At 42.6% G+C, this 26,657-nt stretch overlaps 1 protein-coding gene and 1 non-coding gene across 8 annotated transcripts; both read right to left on the reverse strand.

Annotated features, from left to right (window-relative positions):
• Positions 1-7,758: 7,758 nt before the first annotated feature.
• On the reverse strand, positions 7,759-7,830 carry TRNAN-GUU (transfer RNA asparagine (anticodon GUU)). Its single transcript has one exon. It is a non-coding gene; the product is annotated as a tRNA-Asn (tRNA).
• Positions 7,831-8,522: 692 nt separating this feature from the next.
• On the reverse strand, positions 8,523-24,210 carry GLT1 (NADH-dependent glutamate synthase 1). 7 transcript variants are annotated; one of them, XM_008800221.6, is made up of 23 exons: positions 23,922-24,210; positions 23,018-23,637; positions 22,793-22,912; positions 22,319-22,432; positions 21,368-21,520; positions 21,184-21,284; positions 20,883-20,979; positions 20,270-20,379; positions 20,063-20,166; positions 19,691-19,870; positions 19,259-19,602; positions 19,100-19,170; positions 18,542-19,011; positions 17,318-18,187; positions 16,475-16,629; positions 16,021-16,182; positions 14,152-15,720; positions 13,458-13,676; positions 12,714-12,982; positions 11,427-11,732; positions 10,377-10,644; positions 9,586-9,843; positions 8,523-9,019 (listed from the first exon to the last, which is right to left on the reverse strand). In XM_008800221.6, exons 2-23 carry the CDS (start codon positions 23,375-23,377, stop codon positions 8,762-8,764), a joined length of 6,558 nt encoding a protein of 2,185 aa, XP_008798443.4. In that variant the 5' UTR covers positions 23,378-23,637; positions 23,922-24,210; the 3' UTR covers positions 8,523-8,761. The 7 variants fall into 7 exon arrangements, with proteins under 7 accessions (XP_008798443.4, XP_088565230.2, XP_088565219.2 ...); XM_088709104.2 differs by having other exon boundaries at positions 21,104-21,284; positions 23,922-24,208; XM_088709093.2 differs by having other exon boundaries at positions 23,879-24,208.
• Positions 24,211-26,657: the final 2,447 nt, after the last annotated feature.

The following is a 26,657-nucleotide window of genomic DNA, read 5'->3' on the forward strand; positions in this document are numbered from 1 at the left end:
TGAGTGCTTCTATCTCATCCCGGAGCTGGAAGCAGTCCTCCGTGTCGTGCCCACGGTCTCGGTGGAAGCGACAGTACTTCCTGGGATTACGGGGAAATCCCGTGTCTCGCATAGGCGGCGGGGGTCGGAAGAAGTCCCGACCCTCGATTTCCATCAGGATCTCGGCCCGGGGGGCGTTGACGGGTGTATAGTTCTCGTACCTCCCCGGGTACGTCCGAGGTCGTGGTGGGGACCTCGGTCGAGGAGGGGTCCTCTGCTGAGGTCGCCCCTGCTGACGGGGCGGGCTCCTCAGTCTGGGGAGATTCTTCTTTCGACGGGGGGATCGGCTCCTTTGTCGGTCGCGCTCCTCGCGGCGCTTCTTCTGCTTCTTAGAGGCGGGCTCAATTGCTCCCCGCCTAGAGGCAACTGCCTCCTCGGCCTTGGCATACTTCCGGGCCCGGGCCAACATTTCGGTGAAGTCGGCCGGAAAGCTCTTCTCGATGGAGAAGAGGAATCGGTAGGAGCGAACTCCAGTCTTCAGAGCCGACATGGCTATCGACTGGTCTAGCTCGCGAACCTCCCATGTGGCGGCGGTGAAGCGGTCCGGGTATTCCTTGAGGGACTCCCCCTCTTTCTGTTTGATGTCGAGGAGGGAGTCTGACGTCCGTCGCTGGCGCCGGCTGGCAGCAAAGTTGGTGGCGAACTGCCTGCCGAGTTGCTCAAAAGAGGACACCGTGTTCGGCTTCAGTCCAGAAAACCAAAGCCGAGCGGTCCCTCGGAGGGTTGCTGGGAAGGCCTTGCAAAGTATGGCCTCCGAGGACCCTTGTAGGGCCATGAGGGCCCGATAGCTCTCCAAGTGGTCGAGAGGGTCGGTGATTCCGCTGTAGGGCTCCATCTGAGGCATTTTGAACCTCGCGGGAACCGGCTCATCCTCGATCCGGTTGGAGAAGGGGGACTTGGTAGTGAACTCAAAGTCTCCCTCTTGCCTCGCCTTCTTGCTGTGGAGTGCCGCGATCTGGCGCTCCAGATGCTCAACTTTTCGGTCGAGCTCCCCTGCCTGCGGAATTGTTGCCGTGGTTTGCACCGGCTCACGGCGGTCCGGAGCTGACTCAGCCTCAGAAGGCTGGAGTCTTCTGTCGAGATCTTCCCCCGGCAGCTCTCTCTGGGGGGAAGTCCGCTCCTCGTTATTGGCTCTGGAGGAGCCATGTAAATTCTGGCCGGGGAGAACCGGGCCGTTGGGAGGAAATTCTGGCGGGAACTGGGCCCGCGGGGGAAGCGTTGGTAAAGCTTCCTCGCGTCGCAGGCCCTGAACGGCGGCGGCCAGGGCCTGGACTTGCTGTACTAAGGCGTTGAACTGTTCCGGCTGGACCTGAGGAATTGGGTCAGCCGGAGTTGGAGAATTCTGGACGGAGCGTCCAGGACTTTGCGGGGGACGCCGGGAGACGTTGGAGGCTCCCTTACTTCTCAACTTCATGACTGCTACTCGGGCCCTTCCTCTAGCGCCAACTGTTGCTGGAAATTGGACCCGGGGGCAATCTTTGGTCGAGTGAGAGGGAGCAGCGGGTCACCACGGCGGGGCGGCGACCAGTCGGCGGGCGGCGTCCTCCGCTTGGGGTGGCCGGAGAGAGGGAGCTGGGGGTCCTCACGGCGGGGCGGCGATCCGTCGGGGAGCGGCGTCCTCCGTTTGGTGTGCCTGCAAACAAGCCGGTGGCCGGGTCTTCCGGCGCCGGCCCTCCGACGCTCAAGTCAGGGAGGGGGCAAATAGTGTTGAAGAGGAGATAAAGTGTTTGTAGAGCGTGTAATTTCCCCCCCCCCCCCCGCCTGAGAAGCCAAGGTTCCCTTTTATAGGCGGGGGTCGGTGTACCTGTGATGTAACGGGGCGAGGCCGTAGTACGGCTTGGCATGTTGTCCAGGTCGGCGCACGGTCAGGCGAATTATTACATCAATGTCGGCGGTGAGGTCGTCGTACGACCTGAATTGGGGCGCTGCCAGGCGAATTATTGCATCGGTGTCGGAGGTATGGCCGAGATCGGGGACTTATCACGGTTGACTAGACTCTGCTGGGCTAACTTGCCGTGGAGAGCCGAGGATCCGTAGATGTCAGGAGCCATGCGCATTAATTGTGGAGTAAGCCGGAGATCCGCATTAATGGTGGAGTAAGCCGGAGATCCACATTAATTGTAGAGTGAACCGGAGGGTTATAGCGGCCATGCGCAATAAATGCTGAAGCAGTGGCAGGGTATGGTCCTCAGTTGGACCTCGGAGGAGTACGGCCGTAGTAGGTGGCTGACAAGGGTAGACCTTGAGCATCAAGATTTTCCTAGGTCGGATGTCTTGAGGTCGGGCATTCCGAGGTCGGACGCCGACTTCGGCTGTTCAGGGTCGGCGATTGTGCGGCTTCTTGGGGGCATTCGTGTTACTTGGAGAAAAATCTTATTCCCCCAACACTACCCCCCGACTTCCGAGTTCGAGCGGCTTGCGGGCTCGGACGTGGAAAGTAAAGTCTGTCATTAGAGTTAGGGGGCGAATCTCGTCCGTGCCCTCGTGTTTCTCGGAGTGTTTATGGCGAGGCTTATTAATGGAAAGAGGGCTGGCTTGACTCTCGTTCCGTCTCACAAGATCTAAGACCAAGTGTTGGCACCCTCCAACTGAGACAGTTCTAATCTGACAATCGTGTCGCGATCGGTCTTTCGGTCATGGGCAACCTTATGAGCACAGACCCAACAACAGGTGTTGCTGAGCATGGACGAAGTCCGTTACAAGTCTAAGATTTTGAAGTTAGGGCTAAACCACGGAGCGACTAAAGCCAGGATTTCCAATTTCACTCCACCCGAAAGGTCGAGAAAGGACTTATGTATGGCCCCATTGTTCAGGTAAAGGCGGGATTCTTGCTTGCTTGACAACTAAGGAAAAAGGATATGGATATAGTAGAAAGATTGACTCACTATCATGACTTTCATTGGCAAACTTCTCGACGAAAGCCATTCTTTCCTTTCCGGTTTGCAGGTCAAGGAGAGCGGAGACTGACGGCTCAACTGGTCACTAAAGCAACCCTTATATTCGGCTACAAGGGAAGGTTTGCCTACGAGGGAAAGTACTCAAGCGGTGTCCGGTGGTTGGTTCAACCAGGTCGGTGGAAGGCTAGCTAGGAAAGCAGGGATATACGAGCTGGGACAACTAGGCTGGACGTCGAACATTCTGATTCGATGGGGTCGCTAGTTAGATGACCGCGGGTGAGCCACTTGGGCGGAATGGACGGAAACCAAACGTGGAGATTTTCTTTCCGCAAAATCATTGGTTACGTTCTTTTCTTGCTCGGTTCCTCCCGGGCTGACCAAACCTTATGATGCTATAGTGACTGAGGAACTACTTCTCGATTGTGTGAAGGCATTCGTCGAAAGCTTGCTGGTGTGCTTCCTGCCAATGGGAATGGAGGGAGGGGGAGGGGGTGAAACAAAAACTGCTATGGGGGGTGGGGATCCAAATTCGTATTAGGAAGAGATGACTGAAACAGGAATATAAAAAAGAATTAGGAAATAAAGCTCATTAGGTCAAAACATCATGAGGGTATAGTTCCTCACTCGATCCACCTCCATCCACTTTGCTTTATGAGGATTTTGTCCCTTTAGGCCGATGCGCAATCACTCTCGGTCACCGCTACGGGAATGACGAATCTTCCTCTCCAACTTTCTTCTATAGGGCCTTGATCAACACATCAGTAGTTGGAGTGCCAAAGACGACCTTACTTAAGGGGTAGGGAGAACTCTTTCCTTCTCTTCTGCTAGCAAGGGTGGCCTATACAGTTTTTAGCTCTCCACGTCTATCCCGGAGTACATCCGCATGTACGGAGGTGAATCTAGCCTAAAAGCTAATCATTAGATATTCGCAAGCAAGAAAATTGGGAATGGTCCGTATCGCAAAGTCAGCTTCAACTTCACAGGCAGCTTGCTTGCTTGATAGAGTGTGGTGTGCCCTGTCAGTCCGGTGTAGTTGACTCGACCCGCGGCTTCTAGCTCTTGAAATCAAGTCGAAGTGAAGTCAAAGCTGGTACTTCCAACTGCCTCCATGCAGAGAAGAGAGAAGTCGGTTCTCCCCCCGCTTCGCTCTCCCCCTCGGGGGCAATGGAGTAGTTTAGTCTGACAGTAGAGTCGAGAAAGCTTCCGTAGCTATTTCGTGGCGCCCCTACTCTTGAAATTCAAGCTTGCCATCGAATTCCGTGGCCGTAGGCTTGTTCCTCATCTACGCCACGGTGGTGTGGAGACGTCCGAAAAGCTCCAAAAGAGAAGGCAACCTATAATAAAAAGTAGTTCGAGTAGGGAAGTCTACGGAAGGAGAGGAACCTTCACTGATGGACGGTTCCTCGTTGAGTCTACGGAAGGGTGGTGGTCGAGCACTCTTTTAGAGTTCGCAAGCGTAGGGAGCGGATAAGAGGTGGGTTAGAGATGTCTTCTTTCCCTTCGGTTCGCTTACTAATGAGCAACCTAATAGGACACTCACACAAGAAAAAAAGACGACAACTCTCATCTCAAATCATAAAATAGACTTGCAATCCCAGTGGAACCCCCGGAGGGGGTGGTCGAGCCCGTCGGGCGAGGGGGGAGATGAAGGCAGGTATGGGAGGTTGAATTGATAGGTCGGGAAAGAAAGAATAACCTGAGTCCATCCACAATGTGGTGGGGTTGGGAAGCCCACCGGGGTCAAGCATATCTCAATATCGGCCTATCCTATCAATTCTGTCTGATGCCAACCTCTATTGTCTGGTGCAAGGGAGGACTTACAGGCAGGGAAGGCAGGAGCATAAAGATTGAACTAGCCCACGCATCTGCTCCCCTCTCAATCCACCTATAACTCCCATCTCCCAGCATCTCATTCCCACCTCGTCATCGAGAGCAGCCAGCCCGACGTTTTTATGCGAGTTCCCCATGAACATTTTTTCAATCTCGAATCTCCGTTTAGTTCCCTGGTGGGGTATTCATCCATTAATCGACCAACAGATTATAGAGAAGCAAAAGTCTCTTGAATCTCCATTGGCAGCAAGCAATTCCCTTTCTTTTCTCGAGGCAGGAAGGAATGAAAGGCGAATCAAAGCTACAATATGACCTGGAAAAAAGAGACTAACAACTGCTGAAGGTGAGATTTTTTGATCGATTCATCAGGGAGGATTCAATGAGAGACTACGAAGACGCCTCCTCGACATCTCTTTGTCTGCGGTAAGGATAATGCCCTAAACCATAAGTCTGAGTATGTCCTCTCAGACAACTGACGGTTCTTCGATTCCTTGGCCCTCTATTGGTTCTGCTACCCGGACCCCCAATAAGCCGTGGCTTTCATCATTCCCGGTGATTCGGTGCAGACGCTGTACTTAAGGCTAGAGGGTGAATCAGTGGTTACAATATCCTTTATGTAATCACTCCTATGCATTCTTCTGCCAGATCACAAGCTTTTCCTAGAATTGTTTGCCCTACCTGATAGATGTTTTCGACACTTCAAGTTGGTCTGCCATAATATCCAGAAAATGTTGGGAGCTGTGTGATAAATAGAACAACCGTCAAATTGGAAATGCTATTAAAGCATCTGCCTCATTCCATTTGAAAGTGCATTCCTATAACCCCAATAAGAAAAGGGAAATACCAACCTTTTCATAGCTCCTGAGATTCAAAGATCAAAAAGGTTCGAGGTATTTTTATACAAAACTTAGATAGATATCACACACTTACTTATAAGCATTGCTTATGGGACGAATATACACCGAACAGCGTGAATTGCCCAACTTCCCATTACTAGCTCGATCAATCAATCCAGTATTTTCTGCCTTCCCCTTGCGCGTTCTCCCGTAATTCAGTTCCTGGTATGGGGTAGTAGGGAACCGTCAGGACGCATGAGGGAACTACTCCCACCAAATTGATGAACCAACGGGGTGGTGTCCCAAGCGATCGACCGATACTGGCTCTATACGGATACAACAAAACACTGTATGGAACCCGAACCTCGCAAACTTAGGTTCGGAAAACTTTAAGGATTTCTGGGGAAGGGAAGGCTTCCCCTCCCCCAAACCCCCTCCCCTTCCCATCTTTTATAGGAAATTACCCCCCCTTCGGCCTCTGGCCTCATCCCCCTCAGGGGGAATATTCCTATACTCTGAAATCCGGTTTCACGGAATTTCAGCTTTTCGGAAAGGGAGGAGAGGAAACAGAACAACAGGAGAAGTATTCGAACAATTGCTCGGATACTTGTCCTAAGTTCGGGATAAGAAATCAGAAGTTATTTTCCATACAGTATCCGGTAGTGAAGTGGAGAGAGAGAGCCCTCGTCCCTCTGTTAGCTCTATGGGGGCCTCTGATTCTCCACTTCTTATTCATATGTTTTAAGACAGGAAAATCAAGTTTCTTAAAAATCTTTATCGTGCAATAGGATTAGTACAACTTACAATGCCAGTTCATCTGGAAAGACTAATGCGTCGATAAGTGAGAACGGCTCAGAAGGGGTTGAGAACGTGTAGTCGGATTAACCCCGAAAGAAGTGATCCAAAAATGGATTTGGCCTAAAGTTTCAGGGTATGTCCGACCAAAGATTTTACCCACCCAGTGGAGGACGGTGGAGCTAAGTTAACAAACAGCTTATTGACCGCGCATCCATCCCTTGACTAGCTTGACAAAGGAGCCTACTTTAGCGGAGTTCTCCTATAGTGGTGGATGCTCTCCCCCAAGAGGAGATTTTTGGAAAAGAAAAAGCCCTCAAGAAGCATCGGTAAGCCTATCAATTAGAAGTAGAGCTGGGAGGCAAACTCATAGCCGAGGAGGTCATACTTGCAAAGTCAAATAGAGGAGTTGAGCGTGCCTCTATGAGTGTCAAAGTTGAGATGCGCAGGCGTGCAAGATACGCTACACAGGTGAGAAAGAGCAGAATGTGAGAGCTCCCTTTGTGCTAATTGTGGAAAAGGCGCGTCTCTGGTTCAACTGCCCTTTGCCTGTTATACCAAAAAAGCGCATAGGTTCATTCCGTGTGTGGATCGAGCTCCGGTCTAGTTGACGTTTCCTGTGAAAGAGCCAATGGGGTCTATAGTAGGGGGAAAGAACTCTCTTTCGAAGGAGGCGGGACTTTTGCTTAGAGAGAATTCTATATGGAAGCATAATTCATCTTAGAAAAGAGGGTACTTTCTACTACTACTACTGATCGACTCCAGGGAAAAGTCTGTCAATATATCTCTCTTGCTGATGCGGGTCAACTCCTTTAGAGGAATTGAAAGTATGAGATTAGACTCACTCTGCACAATTGGATGAATCGAAAGAAAACAAGCTACACTTAGATCGATTAGTCCAAAAGAGACCTATTACCAGTGTTCTTTCTCTATCATTACATATAGTAACCAAGTCTTGAATCAGCATATTTTTGTTTTACTTCCCGTAACTCTTCCTCAGCCAGGCTTGGGCAGAATAGCAGAGCAAGTACAAGTATTAGTAGCATAGCAAAAATGTGTTCCTCGTCATTAATATGTTTGCTCGCGATAATTGTGGCCTATCAGGAGAATCGATGACTGCATCAAAGATGCACTGCTAGTACATCATCTGATCTGAGAATTCTTAATTGGCTATTTACAAGGAATTATCCCGGATCTACGCCGAGGTATTGACGACGATTCTCAAATATCGTAGAACAGAATGTGATACGATGAGATAGAATGCAATAGAAACTAAGACAGGGAACGGGTTACCTACTCCTAACGGTCAAAGCGAGCCCTTTAATTCAATTCTTTATTCTTTAATTAAGAATTAATCAAATCTCCCCAAGTAGGATTCAAACCTACGACCAGTCAGTTAACAGCCAACCGCTCTACCACTGAGCTACTGAGGAACAACGGGAGATTCGACCTCATAGAGTTCAATTCCCGTTCTCAACCCACGAACAATATGAGTCCAAAGCTTCCTTCGTAACTTTCGGAACTTCTTCGTAGTAGCTCCATTCCATGCCTCATTTCATAGGGAACCTCAAAGTGGCTCTATTTCATTATATTCCATCTATATTCCAATTCCATTCATTTAATATCCCTTTGGTGTCATTGACATAAGAGATGTCATTTATAGTCTATCTGTTTCTATATATGAAAAGTTAAGAAATCATCCTATAATAATCGAGAAATTACAATAAAAAAATATAAAAAAAGAAAAAGAGCAGTTTGTGATGATTTTAAAATTTTTTCTACTAGATAATCTATCATCCTTATGCATGAAGATAATAAATTCCATCGTTGTGATCGGACTCTATTATGGATTTCTGACCACATTCTCCATAGGGCCCTCTTCTCTCTTCCTTCTTCCTTCTCCGAGCTCGGGTTATGGAAGAAGAAACCGAGAAGGAGATATCAGCAACAACTGGTTTTATTACAGAACAGCTCATGTTTCCTGGGGAAGGCAATTTAAAATTAAACAAGATCAACTGTTTCTTATATTAAAGGTTAGTAGCAGCAACAATCATTGTTGCTGTGATCACGCCTTTTCACCAAACCATGATCCACTCCTGTAAGCTGCAATGAATTCTCTTCAGCATGCCCACCAATTTCACTATATTTCATTTCTTGGAAAATTGTACATTATTCATGAAGCCATAAACACAGCTTTGAACATAACAAAGAAAATCAACCAGACAAGAGAGATAAATTGAAACCCTCAGACCCCCATACATATATCTGTCAGCTCGCCAACCCCCTTGCTTGCCAAATGACTATCAGATTCTCCTATTTGGTACCCTTTAAAACCTATAATTTCAGGTAAGAAACTTTCCCTGTCTACGCAGCCACTTTCTGGACCACATCCTCTTCATTGCTGGGGGTGTCCTTCGTGACATCACCCTCAACTTTCGTCAAGTATTTGTCCACCTGAGCTGCAGCCTGCCGGCCCTCGTTGATGGCCCAGACAACCAGTGACTGACCACGCCGGCAGTCCCCGGCAGCAAAGACACCATCCACATTGGTCGAGAAGCGCCCATACTCTGCTTTGAAGTTCGACCGGTTGTCTCGCTCCAAACCCAGCTGGTCGGCGATTGTCTGTGAAGATAATAGTTGGTAATATTAAACAGAGACTCCCCGGAAATGACAAGAATGAGGTGGTCCTTACAAATTTTACATACATACAAGGCTCAAGATTCCAGAACCTCCCACCAGCCCTGAGCGTTTCATGGGGGGAGCACAAAGAGAACCACAACCTAAGCGGTCTCCCTCAAGATAACACGGCCGACGCCCATACAATGACGACCAATTTTGGTGTGCCAGATATGATATGCAGACAACATGGCCAACTTTATAGCTGGACTCATTAGGTTACACCCTGTCGGCGGACCTAATCAGGACTTCATCGAAGATTTGAAAGGTGGTGGAAACCAAAAAATCATGCGTGACAAGGAATATGATTGGGACACGAACAGTGAACAGTATTCAACAAGCATACAGGTGACTACTGAGAAGCATGATAAAAATTGCCACTCAGTGGGATGGATTATGACCAAAAGCATGAGACACAGAAAACAGCTGTGCAACAAAATCCGCACATCCCAACTCATGTCTTGATCTTTCTTGAACTGAATAAAAAGAGAGAAGATGGAAAAAGAACTTACCGCCTCAGGACCAAGGAACCCCATAGCTAAGAAGACCAGATCAGCCCCAATTGTCTCTTCGGAACCCTTGATTTCCTCAAACTGGAATCTCCCGCTGCTATCCTTTGCCCATTTCACGCGTATGAGCTCAAGGCCTTTTACAAAACCATTCTCATCGCCCACAAAGCGCTTGGTCAAGACTTCATATGATCTTGGGTCTTTCCCAAATTTCGCTGCTGCTTCCTGATGGCCATAATCTACTCGGAAAATGCGAGGCCACTGCAACACAAACAACTAGCATAAGAACTACTACAGTTTTAGGTTTTAATAAAATATACAAGAGGCAGGAATTGTAGTTAGTAAAAAGGAATAACAAATAAGAGATATCCCACTACAGGGAAGAGCTGATGGTTGCATTGAAAATCCTACTGCAAGCATATACTTTTTTTTTTTATACATAAAAGTGAGATGAATGGAGTTGAGCATCTAAAAGATAAGCCCAATAGCATCCATTAAGTGGTTAGCAACAGGCGGCAATGCAGAAGTAGGAATATAATTACATGATAATTGGCACACAAAGGATTGTTCCACATGCAGGTAAAGCAGGTCTACATGCTGGTCTGTCTCATTTAACTAAAAAACCATGGTTGAGAAAACTTAGATTTGCTGAAAGAGCACCAGAGCGTAATTTTGCAGGTCAGGCAACATTTTCAACTTAATAATATTTGTACACTGCTTGGTGCTACAAAGGGAAAGACAAGATATACAGCAAGAGATACTGCAGAGCGAGCGAGAGAGAGAGAGAGAGGAACCTGTGGCCAGGGGTTGCCTGGTGCTCTTTTTATTGGTGGCTCAGGAAGAAGCTCTAGATTTATGATGCTGGTACAACCATGTCGGATGGATGTCCCGATGCAATCTGTCCCTGTGTCTCCTCCACCTATAACAACCACCTTCTTCCCCTTGGCAGATATATATTTACCATCCTGCAAATTGCTATCAAGCAAACTTTTGGTGTTGCTATGGAGAAATTCCATAGCAAAATGAATTCCAGAGAGCTCCCTCCCAGGCACAGGCAGATCCCTGCACGATAGTGAGCATTAATGTTGCATCAGATCTCTACACCTGACAATAATGCTAAAAGACCAAAACTGGCTTCTATATATCACTTAGGACCTCCTACATCATATGCAATCATTATCAAGACTTAAATACAATGATGTGTTTAATATCCATTTGTGTACAGTGTACAAATAATGGGTTTAAAAATGAAATAAAAATTTAAACATATGGATGTGATATATTTATGAATTTTCAGGGAAACTGAAGCTCAGTTCCACAGGTTAAAAATAGCTAAGCACTGGCAACATAGAAAAAATAAATACTCAAACATGCTGAGATTATAGCATAAACTATTTTATTTTTTATGTAGCCACAGTATACAGAAGAAACACCCATCTAGTGATAACTCTATTTATACTGAGAAATAAGTCCCAGCAGAATCAACCTAAAGCCTTACATACACACCACATATCTTAAAAATATTCCCGTTCAGTACAAATTCCTGCAAACTTTTTATCACTTTTTCCCTGATAAGTCCAAAACATCAAATTGCAGTATGGAGATTTCTTCTGCCCCGCCAAATTAGTACAGGAAGCGAGCTTCCCAGAAGAGAAATCTTAAAACAGTGAAATAATTCCCATTAATTTGTATATAAAATTTGTAGCAATTTAATGCTCCCTTTTTTACTAGAAATTTAATGTTCTTAGAAATTATCAAGATCAGAGAGATGCATGGATATCCCCACCCCATGCAAATAAAATTGGTGATTAAATTCAACATCTTTCCTTGACTAAAGCTGTTACCTTGGTTTTGTAGCTCCACAAGCCAAAATAATTGCATCATTCTCAGCTCGGAGCCGATCAAGGGAATATAAGGGATCTTTTCCAACATTAGCATTCACCACAAAAGTGACACCTTCCTTAGCCATTAGGTCAACACGGCGCCGAACAATGTCAACCTTGTCTGCCTTCATGTTAGGAACTCCATACATCATCAAGCCCCCAATGCGGTCAGCACGCTCAAAGACAGTAACCAAGTGACCCATTTTATTTAGCTGATCAGCAGCAGCCAAACCAGCCGGTCCGCTACCAACAATGGCAACTCTCTTCCTGCATCGATGACCCAGGCAGTTCAAGACGAGATGTAGAGGTGAAATAATTGGTTCTATTGACCAGCCATTCAGCATTAATAGAGTTGGTTCATGACTGTCTACACAATGTTTATTTATAAGAAAAAATGTCAAATACATGTCTAGTGAACGCTTAATACATCATAAGCATCACGAGAAACTTGATGGCCTAAGAATACCACTCCCTAGTCCAGTAATGAAATGGAATTAATTTTAACTAGTCAAAGAATTAGAAAGCATATGTATGATGGAAAAAAATGAAGTATTCAAAAAAAGAAAGAAGATTTATTACTGGAATCAATGAGCCATCTAATTACCTTGAATCTATTTACTCATCAATTATACTTATTTTAATTATCTGAAAAATCATTATTGAAGTTATGGTAAAATCAAAGATAACAGTTGACAAGCTGGTAAGAAAATTTGTTTCCTTGACATTCACAAATGTCTCTGCCATTGGATGACGTATGTTCTGCATCCATCACAACCAGCACTTTTAAGTTGCTAAACAAAAATAACTTTCAGAGTACTTGATAAACAAAGTCTTTACCAAAAAACAACTATTCAAGGACTCAGAAGAAACATGGCATAGTTTTTGACCAACAAAGAGAACACAAAGCAGATGGCCTAACCTTAAATTAGTTGAAAAATAATCAAAATCATCCTCAATTTCTATCTCTAGTTGAATTATGATCCATTTGTGATCTCTCCAAAACTAGGCGTCTATAATGTAGTACTGTTTCTTAGTATTCATATTGTACATCTAAAAAAAAAGCATGAAAAGCTTAATTTAATCTTAATATCTCCTCAGAAACTTGAATAATATAGAAAGATCTATAGCAGGGGGCTATAAAACTAGTAATAATAGATATAATTTGACAAATCTGAAGAGGAGTTTCTAAACTCAAATCAACAATATAATATTTTTTAGAACCAGAGAAAATAAGGAAAGAAATTATACCCAGTTCTCTGAAGCGGAGGTCGAGGCACCATCCATCCTTCTTCGAAGGCTTTGTCTATGATGGCACATTCTATGCTTTTAATAGATACTGGGTTCTCAATGATCCCAAGAACACAAGCACCTTCACAGGGAGCAGGGCAGACTCGACCAGTAAATTCTGGAAAGTTATTTGTCTCAAGAAGCCGATCCAAAGCTTCACGCCACCTATTCTGATGCACTAGTTCATTAAATTCCGGTACCTTATTTCCAAGAGGACAGCCAGAGTTTTCCTGATTTCCAGCAAAGGGATGAAAAAGAAGTCATGAGATGATACAAGAAATAAATACTTCTTATCGGATTCAAGAGAATAGGGATATCTGGATAAAGATGAAGTTGGCATCTCTTGTCCCAATTAAATTACTAGAGGATAGAGCATATATGGGCCATCCTTAAATTCCTTGAAGTATGATGGCACACAATAAATGCAAGAGTACCATGCTGCTGATTTGGTGCTAATGTGGATCTTATTGAATATTTTAAAAAGCATCTATGCATTTGTAGAACTTCACAAAGACCGTATAGTGGTCATCATCACTGCATGCATGCAACAGTCATAGCGATACTTTTCTAACAGGTACATATCTTAACATCTGTAACACTAGTATAGACTTCAATATCAAACTTGTAAACAGATTCACAGCACAACAAGATTCAAAAAGAATATGCTAAGGCCAAGCAACAATTGCAAATACTTGCTCTATTTACCTGATGACAGAACGGAGTTCCACAGTCCATGCAACGGGCAGATTGTGTTTGCAACAATGGCCCAGGTTTTGACTCCACAGCAACTTCTTCCCAGTCATTAATTCGAGCATTCGGATCCCTATATGAAATGCTCTCTCGCTCATAAGCAAGAAAACCTCGATGCTTGACAGCATTGGGCACCTGAGTTGGCCTTTTGACCGGCCTCGAATCTTCCACCTTCTGTGGAATCCTAATTACAATTAGTAATCTAAAATATGTTGTAGTAGACATTTTCAACATTCTGCCCGTGAAACGAAGACAAAAATAAATTATTAGACATAGCTCCAAGGAAACCATTTTATTAGACCGTACCTGGATCTCCCAAAGGTGATCTATAATTTTTGTGCTTCTGAAATACAAACTGAGGATAAAGACTCCAAAAGATGGGATAAACAAAACTAGACCTCATTTAACAAGTTAATAAAACCACTCATTCAAAAGATCACCTAAGGAGGAATTGCTTCAATTGACCCAAGAAGAAGGCCAACTATTAACAAGGAAGATGATCAAGACTTAGTAAACTATGATTTATTGAAAGAACAATTTATTCAGAACAAATTATATAGACAAATGAGAAAATGATCCTATAAGATAAGTGCAAAAGATTGATAGAAATGTTGGGGAGCTTAGCCAGACTTGTCAAGAAATTATTTACCTTATCATTCAAAGATGCAGCTGCCAACTTCTTAAGCTCTTCAAAGGCATCTTTTTCCATCAACTCCTTTTCTTGTTGTGCCTCAGCTTCTTTGGCAGCTTGCTCTGCCTTTAAGTCCTGAAGAACCCTCTTGTAATCACGAGGAAATACTTTCACAAACTTTGGGAGGAGATTGTTAAAATTGGCAAGGACCTCTTTTGCTAACTCACTGCTGGTGTGACGCTGATGTTGTTGTATCATCATTTTCAATGTCGTAATATCATCTTCCTCTTCAACTTTTTCAAGATCAACGAGTTCAGTATTGCACCTAGTATGGAATTTTCCATCCACATCTAAAACATAAGCAATTCCACCACTCATGCCAGCAGCAAAATTCCTCCCAGTTTTTCCAAGTATCACAACAGTACCACCTGTCATGTACTCGCACCCATGATCACCAATCCCTTCAACGACTGCTCTAGCACCAGAATTACGGACGCAAAACCTCTCTGCAGCCATTCCATTGAAATATGCCTCCCCATTTGTGGCTCCGTATAGAGCAACATTGCCAATGACAATGTTCTCCTTTGGATCGAATTTGCTTCCTCTTGGAGGATACACTACAATCTTGCCACCAGATAATCCTTTCCCAACATAGTCATTGCTATCCCCTTCAAGCTCAAGGGTTATTCCAGGGCACAGAAAAGCCCCCAAACTCTGACCAGCACTTCCGTTTAGCTTAATGTGGATTGTATCCGAAGGTAGTCCTTTCATGTGATAACATTTAGTAACTTCATGACTGAGCATCGTACCAACAGCACGGTTTACATTTCGAATTGGTGTCTCAATGTAAACAGAAAGACCCTTCTCTAGAGCAGCTTTTGATGAAGTGATAAGTTCTTGATCTAATGCCATGTCAAGACCATGATCCTGCTTCTGAATGCAATACTGAGCAGCTTCTGGGCGAATCTCAGCTGCAGGTTTAAGTAGCAATGAGAGATCAATATTCTCCAATTTTTCATTGTTCTTAACTACTTCTCTGTCAATCTCGAGCATATCTGCACGGCCAACCATTTCATTAATGGTTCGAAAACCCAGCTGAGCCATTATCTCACGGACCTCCTCTGCGAGCATAAAGAAGAAGTTTATAACATGCTCAGGTTCCCCAGCAAACTTTTCACGAAGTACAGGGTCTTGAGTGGTAATGCCAACTGGGCAAGTATTCTTATGGCATTTCCGCATCATAATGCAGCCGAGGGTTATCAGAGGGGCAGTGCTGAAACCAAATTCTTCTGCACCCAGTAGAGCAGCAATAGCAACATCCCTTCCAGTTTTTAACTGGCCATCAGTTTGAAGAATGGTTCGGCCACGAAGGTCATTTGCCACTAAAGTTTGATGTGTTTCTGCCAATCCAAGCTCCCAGGGAAGACCCGCATTTTTTATGCCAGTCCAACGGGAAGCTCCAGTTCCTCCATCATGGCCAGAGATCAAAACATGGTCAGCATGCCCTTTTACAACCCCACTAGCAATTACACCCACACCAGCCTCTGAGACTAACTTAACACTGATTCGGGCCCCTGGGTTCGAATTCTACAAAGGAGAAACAAAAAATAATAATCAACATGCTCAATCCAGATATATTTTGCATACATAAATATGAGTACTGACAGCCTCTCACAGGAGCAGAACAGGAAAAAATAAACTTATCTATTTGGAAATCACTTCTCAAAATGAGGAATAAACGACGTACTGGAGCACATGGATGGAAATCAACAGAAATTTAAGGACTCCCTTACTAATATGGAAAAGATTAATTCCTACCGACTCTCAGTATAGGGTAACTAAATGACAAGTAAAGAGGAAAGTTCAACAAGTGTCATGGTCATATACCTTAAGGTCATGAATTAGTTGGGCAAGATCTTCGATTGAATAGATATCATGGTGGGGGGGAGGACTGATAAGCCCTACACCGGCAGTAGAATTTCTAGTGACCGCAATATCACCAACTACTTTGTGGCCTGGAAGTTCGCCTCCTTCGCCTGGCTTGGCCCCCTGGAGAACAGAAACAACTGCTCTTAACATAATGTACATGACAAAGCAAAATAAATTTCAGCTATACATAACCTCACCAAATGTCAAAGGTATGCATCAGTTATAGGTACAAAGACACACAAAGGTGCTTTGTAGACTCAGCAACATCTGTCCATGAACATAAATTCATAAACAAGAGGAACTTCTGCTCCAATAGGAAGACAGGAGGTACATATGTAGCAGATGCCCCAGTATAAGAAGTATAAACAAAAGATTCATCTTGTAATATTTCAGTTTAGATTGCAGCAACTACCTGAGCCATTTTTATCTGAAGTTCATCGGCATTGGTAAGATAGTAGCTCGAAACTCCAAACCGTCCACTTGCTACTTGTTTAATTGCACTCCTCTTTGGATTCATCGAACCGTCTGGAAGAGGCTCCATACGTGAAGGTTGCTCACCTCCCTCACCTTTATAAAAGTTGGATATTAAAAAAAAGCAGCAGTAAATTTAGCAACAACAAAATTTCAGATTCACTGTCAATAAAAATGAAAGTGAATGGTAAGCATTATCACCATGTCTTCTCAAGATTAAACATTCACTTTTTGCCATGTCCTTATTCATTAATATAAGAGATATACTAAACGACATGTATGCACCACATTTTCGCAAGATAAAAATGCAGTTCAAAAAAAAAAAGATAAATGCACTCACAAAATAAACAAATAGAGTACTAAGGGGAACCGCCTTGTAAGGTGCAAATATGTTATCCTCCCCCCCCCCCCCCCCTCCCCCCCCCTCTTTAAATATCTAAGAGCAAGAGACCTTTTGTTTCTGAAGAAAATATGATTTATTAAAACTCCATAAAGGCAGCATCACTTAAAACATCAAGAGACAAAAAGACCACCAGGACAAAGGCTAAAAAGAAAATGATGTATTGGCAATTCATAAGTGCACAGTAAGTTACGTTAAACATGATAGCCTTGTAAACATTATCCAGAATAAATGATGACTTGGTTCAAATATTTAAAGTAAATGAATAATGTGTAAAACATGAGAAAAGGACATTTATAATTATGAAATAGTGAAGCAATACGAATTTTGAATGAATGGTTGTGCTAAAAGTAGCTCATGATTTTCTCTGGAAAACAATCATACCAGTATTAGATTTGCCTCCAAGTTTATTCATTGCAATAGCTAGAGTGGTATGTGCTTCCAATGATAGTGAGCCATAACTCATAGCTCCAGTGCAAAAGTGCTTCACAATCTCACTAGCAGGTTCCACTTCATCCAAGGGAATCTTATCACCAACATCTTTGAACTTCAACATACCACGCAAATTGCAGGTCTTATTCAGCTCCTGTATCCGCCTGGAGTATTCTTTGTATGCTGCCACACTGTTAGCACTGGCTGCTTCTTGCAACTTTGCAATTGCAAGGGGATCATTAAGATGCACTTCACCTCCTTTTCTCCAGTGGTAATCCCCAGGATTAGGCAGTGCAACTGCTTCTGCACTTCCAGGTGGTAAAGCTCTGGTAGGAATTGCCAATTCATGAAGATGAAGTGCATCACCAGCAAGCATTTCAAATGTTGCACCCTCAACCCTGCTTGGGGTGCCTTTGAAACACTTCTGAATAACCTCAGAAGAAAGACCCAAAGCTTCAAAAATCTGTGCACCTTTATAAGAAGCAAGAGTGGATATCCCCATTTTAGCAAGAACTTTCATCATTCCATAATTGCTTGCTTTGAAGTACTTTTTGACAAGTTCTTCTCGTGAATGAAACTGGCCATCTCCTTTAGGAGGGATCTTCCCATCAATCTGTAATCGCCAGATTGCTTCTACAGCCAGATATGGGCATATAGCATCTGCACCAAAACCAACCAGAGTACAAAAATGATGCACTTCACGAGGCTCAGCAGATTCAACCAGCAGACCAATGCGAGTGCGCTCAAGTTTTGAGACTAGATGTTGATGAACAGCACCAACTGCCAAGAGGGAACTAACAGCAACACGTTCTGACGAAAAACCTACATCAAGATTTAAAGAATGACAGGCTCAATTTAGAGTTTACCAACCAGAGAAAAAACAGCCGGCATGACAAAATTGAGAATTAGTCAATGAAAGACTCAGTAGGAAACTGCAGTTTAAATAAGAAAAACAATAGGGATCAAATAACTCCCATCCTACAGAAACAAAAACAAACAAGATAGTAGCATTTCATATTTAAAATGGATCAAGTACTACACAAAACAAGAGCATAATTCTCCAATGCAAGCCAAAAAAACCAAACGACATAATAGAAAACAAGGACATTCAAGATTTTGTCTTCAAGTTCAAAGTCTACCCAACAGAAAAGAATGCAGATTTTAGATGGTGCTCACCTCTGTCAGATAGTACAATGGTCGTATAGCCCTCACGAATAGCATCACGAGCTTCAGAGCAAATCCTATCCAAAGTCTCCTCCAAACCCTTCCTGCCATGCTTCTTTGGATAAGTGATGTCAAGCACCTTGCTGCGCCAACCTCTGTAATTCATTTTTTTAATAGCCTCCATCTCATCAATGGATAGAAGAGGCCCTTTCAGTGAAAGGCGATGGCACTGCTGTTCAGTTGTTTCAGTCAGATCACCTTCTGGACCGACCATGCACTCCATAGATGTAACAATTTTCTCTCGAATTGGATCAATTGGTGGGTTTGTGACTTGAGCAAACATCTGTTTAAAATACTCAAATGTAAGTTTCTCTCTTTTTGACATCACAGCTAATGGAGTATCATTTCCCATTGATCCAAGCGCTTCAGTTCCATCTTTTGCCATGGGCAACAACAACATCTCCAAAGCTTCTACTGTGTAACTGCAGGCAAAGAATATAAAGCATAAATGGTTTAAGCAAAGGCACACAGGAAAGACACAAAAACTAGTAAAGATGAGCTTTTACTCACCCAAAGGCCTTCAGTGGAGCCAAGATACCATGGATTCCCATGTTCTCCATGTCCTCGTCATGATTATGTGCCTAAATATCAAGACAAGATTGTCATTACAATGAGAGCACGAATGTCACACGGACCGAGTTACTTACAGTAGCAAGATCTGCAACTTACTGCAACAGTGCCATATATGCTTGGAGCAATCCTGTCAGTTTCAGACACAGAATCCACAATGTCCTTGAGGCATATTTTCTGTCTCTTGAGCCACTCTCCATAAGGTCTTGCTTGTGAGTATTGTTTTTTCAAGGCCTCATCATCAACAACAGTATGATTGTCGAAATCTACTAGTAACATCATTCCAGGGTTGAGTCTTCCTTTCCTGGACACATCTTCAGGGGGAATATCTACAACACCAACTTCACTAGCCATAATTACACGTCCACTATGTGTAATGTAAAAGCGGCCAGGCCTCAAACCGTTACGATCCAATGTGGCTCCAAGATAGCGGCCATCAGTAACTGGACGCAAGTTTCAACCGAATTTAATTTTGGAATCAGCTTACAGGAAGGTATGTTGATACAAAACAGTACTAGTGAAGAACCTCACATGATATAAGAGCAGGTCCATCCCAGGGTTCCATGAGAGCTGAGAAATACTCATACAGAGCCTTTCTATCAGTGTCCATGTTCGGGTCATTCTGCCATGCCTCAGGTATCATCATCATGACAGCTTCTGGCAGGCTCCGACCAGCTCGAACCAAGAGCTCAAGAACACCATCAAATGCCCCTGAAATATAAACAAAAAGTAATAGATTCAAAGTAATAGATTCAGCTGTGATGAAGCATTTATGAGCTGGTAACATCTAATTACATAAAATACACATTCAAACATGGCAATGCAAAAGTGTGGCTTAACTGTAGCATTTCTGCTAATTAAAAAAAAATTGAGCCCCTAAAAATTAAGGCTAGCTAATCCCACCTGAATCTGATGAGCTAGCATCCACAATGGGAAGGAGTTTCTTCATTTCATTCTTCGATAAACCCAGTTGCTTGCACTTCAAAAGACCCTCCCGTGCCTTCATCCTGTTGGATTGAAGGGCAAAATAGATGCCAATCTATCAAACATGCTTAAAAGCATGAATGTTTGCTTACAACAAAGTATTCCATTCAGTATTTGAAATTATACCAGTTCACATTTCCTCGTAGTGTATTAATTTCTCCATTGTGACCCAAAATACGCATGGGTTGAGCACGATCCCAACTAGGAAAAGTGTTTGTGGAGAAACGAGAATGGATCTGCATGCAAACATGATAACTTAGAATTATGTATTGCAATTTTTTCAAAAAAAAAACTTGCATTCATGAGATTCACAGTTTGTTTAGGAATCTGAGATGGCTTTGCTTTCAAGGCACTTAAAAACACTATAGTTTCTGACTATTTTCAGTGTCAATACAGAATAACATGGAGACCCTGAGCTACCTTCACCATATTTTATTTCCTTTACACCTCCAAATTAGATGTCTCATCCACAAATACTGACCATAGGGAGCACTGCATCAGGATTCTGCAACATGGTTTGCTAAGTATCAACTAAGAAAGTTTTTTACCAACTCAGCCACGACATCCAGTACCCAAAATCAAATAGCACTCAATAGAGCAGAACAGAAGACATAAGACAAAGTTTCATTCCTCAACATCACATAACCTTACAACTGTTCTGCTACGACAGTTACCCCAATGCAGCCTGCTGTGAACCCAGTTTGTGCATAAAGAAGGATGTCAGTTGGTACAAACTTACCAGGGCCATGTAACTTGTAAACCTTTCATCACCAAGATCTGCATAATAGTAGTCCTTCAATTGAACTGGTTTCAGCTGACCTTTGTAAACCACAGTTCTGCCAAACCAGAGAAAAGGTAATTTGTTGTTGTTACAACAACCAAAATTTTGTTCACCTAAGAAGAAAACTTAAATCATACTCTTGAAAATGAGAAATTGAGCATAGATAAGCACTCTCATACCATCTATATGGAGTCAGTTCGAGGTTCCCAGTTGTTCCTACTTGTCAGAAAGAAAGAAGGGAGAAAGTAAAATAGATCACCTTGAAGAAAGGGAGCATATATAGAAGTCCCTCACTCCACCATGCTGTAGATTCAGAGCAGCTCGAATAGCAACCATCGCAACCCTCCGTAAAATATACATCTAAATTAACAATATTAAAAACAAACAGCATCAGTAACAAGCCTTTATTGATATAAAATGGTTTGACAAAAACAAGAAATGACCTGTTGCTCAAAGTCAGCACTTGATTTTGGACTTGATGTAAGGAATACTTGTTCAATGATTGGCTCTGTTTGTCTAGCAGACTCACCCAAATCCGTATTATCAGTTGGTACAGGGCGCCAACCAAGGACAACATGTCCCAATGACTCTGCAACCTGCATACAGTGACAAGTATCCAACAAAATTTTCAGAGAATAATATAGCTGGTATAAGGAGTTATAGATGAATTATAAAAATATGCACACCTAAGAAAACTTGTTCAAAAAGATTTCAGACCAAATAATGTATGCTTGTCGCATAAATGCAACATTACTCAAAACTCCATGGTTGCATTTATTAGATTCTGAAGAAGGAAGAGCATCAACTTCCTTCCAACTCTTGTCTTACATGATTTCTCATTAGATTTTCACCTTAACTATGGATTTCTATGAAATCCATGTATTAATAAGGAGCATATCAATTTCTTGAATCCCCCGAATAAGATCTACATTCAGCGGTTGTTTAGATTGACAGAATCTGGTAGGAAAGAAACAAGTTGACAAGGTTGAAACTGTTCCATGTGAGTTTGAATTAGATGACATCCTTTATGATGCCAGACTTTCTGTGAGTTGGTCATCAATAGTAACCATTGATCTCTAAAACCATGCAAATATATTTTAAATGATAGCTTGTCCGGAAGTTGTTAGGGGAAAAAAAACGAAAATTGAATGACAGGTAGCAAAAAAAGAACCCCAAACGGTTTCTGGGAAAAAACATGCCTCTTATGATACTAAGGCAAATAGTAACTGCGATGAATATACACCTTGAAGTCTCTAAGAGAAAGTGAGCTAATACTACAAAGTAGACAAAAAAAGGACTAAGTAATTCCTGATAAAAATATAGCGATATCTGTTATAACCACAAGGTATTCGTACATCTTCAAATTAAATTTGTTATTAAAATTGCAAAATCACCTTGGTAAATACAACTTTGCTTTCTTCCCAGCGACTGTCATCAGTTGGCAAGAAGAACATGCCGACGGCATACTGACCAGGTGGTGGCAGTACGAAACCTGCATCCTTTGTTACCTGGAAAACATAAAAACGGACAAGTAACCAGGAAATCCTTGATAAGAAATTATTAGCTGAAGAACTAATCTCTATGCATACGCTTGACAGATTTATAGAACTCGTATCTTGATAAGAAATTATTGACCGAACAACTAAAAACTATGCATAGACATGACAGACGCACAAGCCTTTACCAACTAAATTATATATATGTAAAAAATGAAAAAAGATGTTTATATAACAGACAATTTAAAAACAAAAACACCAACTTTTCTCCAGAAAAGCAAAAATTCCAAAAGAAACAACAGCACAAAAGTTGAAACCAGACACGACATCTTTAACAAGAACAATGCTCCCAAAAGCAGACAAGGCACACACCTCCTTGTAGAAGTCGTGCGGTAGAGCTACAAGGATGCCAGCTCCATCTCCGGTGTTGGTCTCGCAACCACATGCGCCCCGATGGGCCATCCTCACGAGCATCTCAATCGCATCAGCAACCTGCAAATTCACCAACAACATTAACAGGAAAAAATATAGACTTTGATCAAAATTGCTCTCCAGAAAAGACAAACAGAGCGACTCAAGAATGACCAAAAGACTGACCGTTTTCCGGCTATACTCCCTCGAGAGCTCCGCAATAAATCCAACACCACAAGAATCCTTGTCGAAGGACGCATCATAGAGACCCAGGGGCTTCTCAGGCACCTGAGAGAGTGACATGGATGGTGATACGACTCTCAGCTTCGGGGAAACTCCCGGACCATCGGTCCGCCATATCTGGACCCGTTCAGACGCTCGGAGCTTCATACCAAGAAACTTGTTCTCTAATGAAAAGGCATGCAGCCGCCTCGAAGCAGGGTATTGTGCAGCCCTATGGCGGACGCATCTTTTATGGCTTACAACAGAGGGAAGAGCAGCTGAATCATATTGGAGCTTCAAGGCCGAGCCTGGGACCACGGCCATGGCTGAGGGTTTCAATTTCACAACGAGATAATGAAAGAAGACAGCTTTTTATCAGGTTTTCCAAAAGGAAAAATGGGTCTTTGTGAGATCTTGGAAAGATTTAGCAAGATCCAGCCTAAAAGACAGCAGATTTAGAGGATATTGGCTTAAAAAAACTAAAATAAGCGGTGATCAGAGGATTTTTCTTCCACCCAAGAACCGATCAAGATCGCTCTTCCCCAGACTTCTTCAGCCAAACAGCCTCGTTCCTCGTTTGTCCTCTGCAAAACGGAAGAAAGGCGAAAACTTTAACATAGCAGAGACATGGCAGCGAAAAAAGAGGGAAAAAAAAAAGGAAAGAAATCCACAGCTACAGCTAAAATCCACCAAAATAATAATATCAAAAAAATCAAAAAAAGAAGACAAAGCCCTGAAGGATCTTTCTTTTCTAAAACAACATCAAGAACCTTAAAAACTTCAAAAGGTTTATAGAAAACAGAGAAATGCAGATCCCAGATAAACCTCTACGCTGGCTTCTAGCAATTCATATATTCTTCTTTTTTACCTGCAGGAAAAAAAACTTTCCTTCCTCGCCACCCCAAATCGACCTTTTCCCCTCCCCCTACCCCCAGAAACAGTCGGATCTAACCAAAATCCCACTCAAAAAAGATCGGAAAAACTCGATATCCGGCGAATCTCCACCAGCTTCGCTCCCTCGAAATCCCTCCTCTCGGTTCGCAAAGCAAATACGGAGAAAAATCGGAAGGGCAAATAGCGCACCGCCTTCTCTCTCTCCACAACCGACAATGCCCCACCCCTCTCTCTCTCTCTCTCTCCTTCTCTCTATACGCCTCGACGAAGGCGGAACTCTCCTCGATTTATAGGAATTTGGGCCCGTTTCAGAGTGGGCCCACCCCATCTACCCTCCTCCATTTTATATAATCTTTTATTTGTTATTTCAGTTTCTGTGGGGCCCGCATGGGAAATGGACAGCTCGGATCCCTTGCGAGGGCCACGTCAGGGAGAGGATCCCCTGCGCGGCATACGACAGCCGCTCGTGGTGGGACCCAGCCGGGCGCAGCCACGTGGCGCGAGACCGGCGGCCGCCTCACGGTTCGGTTCCGTGCCTCCGCGGCCCCGCGATGGACGGCAGATAATAACAATTATAATAAGGATAAAGAGATATATATAGGCCTTATAATAAAAATCCGGGGATCCAGTACTTGGCTGTTTGCGGCCACGGTCGCCCGCATCCGAGTTACGGTCACCGCCCCGATGCTTCACTCTATTCTCTACGTAAAAAAATCGGTATAGCCGTATGACACTGTGGATTTGCTTGAAAGAGATAGGGAGTTATCGTGCTAAAAACAAATACCACGATCGCTATAACTGTATAATACCGTGAATTTGCTTGAAAGAGATCGGAAGATATCCTGTTTTTTTTTTTTTTTCTTGTTCTATAGAAGAGCTGAAGGGGTGAAGTCGGCCAGCCGACCGCGAGTGAGAGTAATTTGATCATTGTTGCGGGCTTGCCTGTCAGTCTGTCACCTTTCACCTTATCTAGTTTTTGGGTTTATGCAATTGGCTGCGGATGGTATTTTCTTTATTTTGGATAAATGCAAGTGGTTTAATAATACAGGATAAAATTAAAAAAATTGCATGAATATCCTTCTATATACCGAATTTTGCATGGATACCCATCCAAAATTGATATTTACATATATATACTCTCGTAAAACACTTGTTTTGCTATTCCAATTTTTTTTTTATTTTTGCATATGTACCTACGCTGTTTAATGCCGTTAAAAAAATAACGGTTTCCAAATTAAGATAACTAAAATATTCTTAATTGGTAGATGTGCTAAAAAATATTTATAAGACGATCACGATGAAGAACAAAAAAATAATTTTAAAATTTTATTTTTTTAATTAAAATAATATATGATTTTTATTAACGATGTTAGAAGAACCGTTTCATTAGGGGCATTTGTGCAAAAAAAATAGTACTTTATGAAGGAACAGAAATAAATATAAATTTTAAGAGGATATTCTCGCAAATTTAAATTTTTAAAATAATATTCATGCAAAAAAATCTTAAAATTAAAAATATTCTTTATAGACGTAACTCATCTATAGCCACAGTTTGATTGCATCCGGTGGACCTAAATATCTAGAATTCATGCATGGTGCATCTGAAAATTATAATCTTGTCGCAAGGAAAACTAGGTATCAATTGCTAAGCCAAACTAAGGTCGTGTGGAAGATAGGCAAAGATAGTGATGTCATATACCCATCGGGAAGTCAAATACACCTTAAAGGAGATAACATCCTGCGACTTTTATAGGATGAGCAACACATCATTCATGACAATACATGATGCCTATCTTGATGCTGATGCTGGCTTGTGAATAGATGCAAAATTTTGCCGTCGGTAGGAAAGGTGGACTGTACGGCGGATGTCTCAAAGCAACAACAATCGATGCTCAACAATCTTAAAAAAATGTGTCACCCATTAAAAGTATTAAAGGTCAATCATTCGCATCTACTGAGAGAGATGATTTTGAAAAAAAGTATATCATGTATAAGTTTTTATTTGAAAATAGTATTCATTTGGATTTCGAATCCAATCATCCAATTTTAATGGAGATATACAAACTGAGCATTAGAGATTCGTAGAAATTGGAATTAAGAAACATTAGATTTAGTTCAATCATAAAATTCGTATTACTGGATTTAAATTGATATTAAGAAGAAAAAAAAATGAATATTGCACTTTTTAAGATGCATGATGATAGTGTTTACGCGAGTTGTCCTCCTAATTAGCGAAAGCAAGTAGTCCGATCATGATTCTTGACATGCAACTGCTCCTAATAAGCTCCCAAGTTTGTTTTATATAGACAAATAACATCATCGAATTTGGTGGATATTTATACATTAGAAACTCGAAAATGTATTATTTTCAATCAATAGATGAAAATAGAAGCAAAGAGAATGGATTCCCTAGAATAGCACTCTGAGCTCCATGTTTTGATCTCATGATTGGACTAGTTAGCTCTAGGAAACAAAAATCTATTCATAGAATAGGGAGATTTATTCCATGAGCGATACAAATCATACTTTTTTTTAATCTAATATAGTAATCTATCTAGTCATACTCTTCTTTTATGATGTTATTTTTCTCGCATTATACAGAAATACAAATCATGTATCCCCAAGCGATATATTCAACCAAAAGAACAAGGAAGGAATATTTGAGCCTTTAAGTCAAAAAATATGTTCTAAGATGTGCTGGCCACCATCT

This window comes from Phoenix dactylifera, chromosome 1 (genome assembly GCF_051530095.1).
Source record: "Phoenix dactylifera cultivar Ajwa chromosome 1, Ajwa_hap1_PhDact_Kaust_v1.1, whole genome shotgun sequence".
NCBI classification, from domain to species: Eukaryota; Viridiplantae; Streptophyta; class Magnoliopsida; order Arecales; family Arecaceae; genus Phoenix; species Phoenix dactylifera.